This window comes from Tupaia chinensis, unplaced genomic scaffold (assembly GCF_000334495.1).
Source record: "Tupaia chinensis unplaced genomic scaffold, TupChi_1.0 Scaffold000644_1, whole genome shotgun sequence".
NCBI lineage: Eukaryota > Metazoa > Chordata > Mammalia > Scandentia > Tupaiidae > Tupaia > Tupaia belangeri.
In genome coordinates, this window is record NW_006160165.1 from 6,590,992 (window position 1) to 6,595,328 (window position 4,337).

At 65.9% G+C, this 4,337-nt stretch overlaps 1 protein-coding gene across 1 annotated transcript in view; it reads right to left on the reverse strand.

Annotated features, from left to right (window-relative positions):
* The window catches only part of LOC114009858 (anther-specific proline-rich protein APG-like), a 7,845-nt gene extending 3,763 nt beyond the window's left edge, over positions 1–4,082 (reverse strand). Inside the window, exon 1 of the mRNA XM_027776216.1 lies at positions 3,414–4,082. Coding sequence (XP_027632017.1) covers positions 3,414–3,526 — 113 coding nt within the window. The 5' untranslated portion in view covers positions 3,527–4,082. The remainder of the gene's footprint in view (positions 1–3,413) is intronic.
* Positions 4,083–4,337: the final 255 nt, after the last annotated feature.

Here is a 4,337-nt window from a genome sequence, read left to right on the forward strand (position 1 = left end):
TGGGGCACACACGCACCAAGCCGTTAACCGCCAGGCGGCCCTCTAGGTAGGTTCTGGGCGTGCTGGGTGCACTCCTCGAGGGCCTGCAGCGCTCTGGTGCCAGCGTGCAGCCTGGCTGGTGCAACCCAGGGCGGACACGCACACGGGCCCTTTCCTCCTGAGCAGCGAAGTCCGACCGCAGTGGCCCCAGAATAAACCCCGGAAGCACATGCCCAGCCCGGCGTGTCACCTCCCCGCACAGCTCTGCAGACACACCTGTCCCCTTCAGGCTGCAGTCGGCCCCACTCACCAGGCCTGACCACACCCAGGCCATGTCCACCTCTGCCAGGGCGCTCTGGAGACGGCTGGGCACCACCGTGGAGGCAGGCAGATGGACAGGTGGGCCTGAGTCTCTGCTCAGGAGGACTGGTGAGCCGGCTTAGCGCTAGGCCGTCACCCAGTCGTCCCCGGTCACCTTGCAAGGGTTCTCAGTGCTCTGCACGGCTGCAATCCCGTGGAGCCTTGCTTCTCACGCAGGAGTGGCTGTGGGCGTGGCCGCCAGATGCTGCTCTTTCCGGGACCCCGACGGGGTCACCAGACTAGCATTAGGTAAAAGGGCCAGACAACAGGCGGGGTGCAGGAACAGGCCAGCGCGCCTGCCTCCGGGGCCCTCGGGCCAAGCTCTCGGGTTTGCTCAAGGCAGGAAGGGACATTCTAGAAGTGTGGGGGTGGGCGTGCAGAAGGGCAAAGCCCGAAGGTGGTCATGGCAGTCAGCGTGCTGGGGGCCGGGCACGGCCTGCTCGGATCGGCCCGGTTCTCGCTAGCGGCACAGACTGTCCCATCCCGCAGTGCCCAGGAGCCGAGTCTCCCGGGTTCCGGTGGCTGACAGCAGTCTCCCGGCAGGCACCGGCCCGGCTCTGGCTTCACTGTGCCCCGCTCTGCCCCTCTGCACTTGGCATGCTCCCCCACGTGAGACTGCGACCAAATTCCTCTTACAAGGACCCGGGCCTGGCCCAGGGCCCACCTACTGACTCCAGTGACCCTGAGCAGCTCTGTAAAGACCCTACCTGGGAGTCAGCAGGTGGCACAGAGGTGAGGGTGCTGGACTCCCGCATGGCCAACACGGTCCGAGTCCTAGGCCTGGCAGCTTGCTTTCTCCCTTTCTCAGGTGAGCGCACATGCCCCATAGCAAAATTTTAAATAAAATAATTCTAAAAATAAAACAAATTCCTTTCAGGATAAAAGGCCACAGCCTGAGTTCTCTTAGGGGGATACAGATGAACCCCTGACACTGTGTCTGGCTTCAGGGCTGAGGTGGCAGGAGAGACGCCGGCTGCAGACCCACGTGGGCCTGGAACTCTCAGTGGGTGTGCGCTGGCGTGACCACGTGCACCAGGCCGGGGCCACTGGGAGCACAGCAGGCCTGGAAACAAGCTGGGGCTGCCTGCCCATGACGCCTGCCCACCACCCTGGCCCCCTCCAGCCCCGACACGCTTGGCTCGCAAGTCCTCTCCCTAGGTGTCTGTCTGCAGCTCCAGCCCTACTACCTTCAGCACCACCCCACGCTGGACTCTGTCCCCAGCTCCGCCGTGGTGGCTGGCCCTGCACTCCCGGGGCACCTGCCTCTCGGCGCACCCCACCGGCTCTCACCGGCACGCTCTGCGCCCACAGCACTAATCATGACACTCACCTACTTTCTGTGTCTTACGTGTAAGCCCCACGGGATCAGGGACTCTGGTCTTGCCCCGGGGCGAACCACACGTCTAGAACCCAGGAGGGGGAGCTTGGGGCTCAGCAGACAATGCCTGGGCGCTAGCCCGGCTGGCTCACCTGCTGAGGGGTGGTGAGGGTTCTGCTGTGGGTGTGGCTAGCAGACCAGCCCTGGACAGTGGCTTCCGGAAATGAAATGCAGGAAGTTCCCTAGCCCCAGGGCTGAGGCAGGCAGGGGGCGGCAGCTGCCAATTAGAGCCCAAGACCACTCTGCCCACCTCTCGAGGAGGGAATGGAGGGACCGCAGCTGCTGTGGGGGGTCAGGGCAGGGCCGGTGCCAACTGGGGCGCCAGAGGGGAGACCAAAGCTGTCCAGTCCCCTGCTCCCCCAGTAGGGATGGCTCCTGGCTGCAGAGGGACCAGGACCTTCTCAGGCCTCCAGCTGTCTCCCTGTGTCCCTGCCAGGTGGTGGGCTCCTGAGACAAATGGGGTGGGCTCAGGGCGACCGGGAGGAACCTGTCATCCTTCACCGATTTCCTCAGCTGTGTCTGCAGAGTCAGGGTGTCTGCCCTGGGTCAAGATGGCTTCTTGTCAACAGCTTCTTCATGGGAGCGAAGGAAAGGGGCCACATGTGCTGTCGCCATCAGGGAGCCCAGGCAGGGGTGTGGACGGCCACTGGGGCTACCTCAGGCGCAGTAGCCACATGGCGCCCTGGGTGTCCCGCAGCCATGGCAACAGGTGTCCCTGTGCCCGCAGGGGCCTGTAAGGCACATGCTGTCCCAAGTCTTCACGACCCGCGGGCCAGACACGCATGTGGCACAGGGTGATATCCAGCGCGCGTTCCCCAGAAGCTCACCGTGGCCGACCGCCTTCCCCCGCCCAGGTTGCCCCTGGCCTGTGCCCTGGGCAGCAGTGGGCTTTAGTTTTCCACGCCCCGTGGGGGTCTGTGTCTGTGAGACCCTAGCACTAAGTGCTGGGCTCCAGGGCACCAGCTGGGCCCCACTGCCTCTGCTCTGAAGTCACTTCCTCTTAACGCACCCCCAGGGGGGATCCACCTGCACCTCCACCGCATGTGGGCAGCAGGTACTCCCACAGCACGAAGCTTCTGGGGGAAGAGAAGACCCCTGGTTTGTCTGCCAGCCCTGGGGTCCTGAGGCCCCTCCGGAGGAAGGTGAAGTCCGCAAAGCGCACTGACTCAGGCTGGTGGGAGTCCTGCGGGTGGAGGGGCACCGTGGTCTCCCTGGGTCTACTCCAGCACTGACCGCAACCCAGGTGGCCCTGCGGGGGTCCAGCCTCTGTTACTCAGTTAACAGGTAGTCAGTGGCCAGGCCTACCAAGAGTGGTGTGCAGGGGCTTGCTGGCGGCGGGAGGAACCGGTTAAGGCGCTGCCATGTGAGCCTGGTCCTGGGCCACCAGGAGAAGGAAGCCCTGCTGGGCAGAGGAAGCGCCAAGGGCTAATGGCCTCATGGTCCCTAATGGCCCTCGCGTCTCCCTGCGCTGGCCCCTTTCCCGCTCAGGCTGTGGGTTCCGCGGGAACCTCTGCGCAGTAGCCCCGGTGGGCACCTAATGCCCGGGGAGGGGTGGGAGCGGGGCCGGTGCGAGCGAGGCGCGAGGCGCGGGGCCCGGGCGGGGCCGGACGCGAGCAGGCTGCCCTTTATTCAAATAGATTCCCCCATTTTACCCACTAATGGAGCCGCTTAAAGAACCGCTGGCTTAAGGTCGTACCTGGGTCGCATCTGCGCGCTCAGGGTCTCACCACGTTCTTCGAGGTCTCTTCGGTGCGCTGGTGGCCCTAACCTCGGAGTTTCGGGGCTCTCCTCTTCGCGCTCGTGCTGCATGTCGGGCGCCCAGCCAGGGCCCTCCGCGGCCCAGGGTCATGCTCAGAGGCCAGGGTCCAGTCCACAGAATATAGAGGGTGACATGATCCCGGCCCCTCCTTGCCGAGGACCTGCCAACGGGGAGCCTAGCCCTTCTGGGACAGGTTTAACCCGTTTGCGTTTGCGGGCCCTACTCCCTGCGGGCGCTTACCGCCAGACCGAAGGGCCCTGCTGGCCAGCACTGCGGGGGCCACCGCGGGAAGACGCAGCGCCCAGCGCGGAGCGCCCGGCGGGCGGGGCCTGGGGAGCTGTGGGTTCCAGCTGGGCCCCCCTGCACTCCAGGCGACATCGCTTCCGTTGGCCCTGAGAGCTGCAGCCGGACTCCAGGGAGACCCCCATCCAGCTGTGTCTCCTGGGTCCGGCAGAGGTTGGCCCTGGGCAGCAGGGTAGGCACCTCGCGCCGCGACCCGCCTGGACTTGCTACCGGAGGGGTGGGAAGGGGCGGCGCCACTCCTCGCTCCCGCCCCTTCTCCCCTCTTCTCTCCTCGGTCCACTGCGCCCTCCACCCCTCCCCGCGCTGGGGCCTCTCCTCCCCCTCCCCTTCCCCACCTCCCCCTCTCCTGCCCAGTGTCCAGGCGGCCCCAGGAGGCGGCGTCAGGCGCGGAACTCCGAACTCGTGGACACCAGGAGGACGGTGAGTGGCAGGGCCAGGGTGGTGAAGGGGATGAGCTGTCCTGAGGCCTGTGTCTCCCCACACTCCTGGGGCAGGGGGTGTCTCGCCCGTGCCTCTGGTCCGCTGGTGGCCGCATGCCCCAAGCCCTCTCCGGTGTGG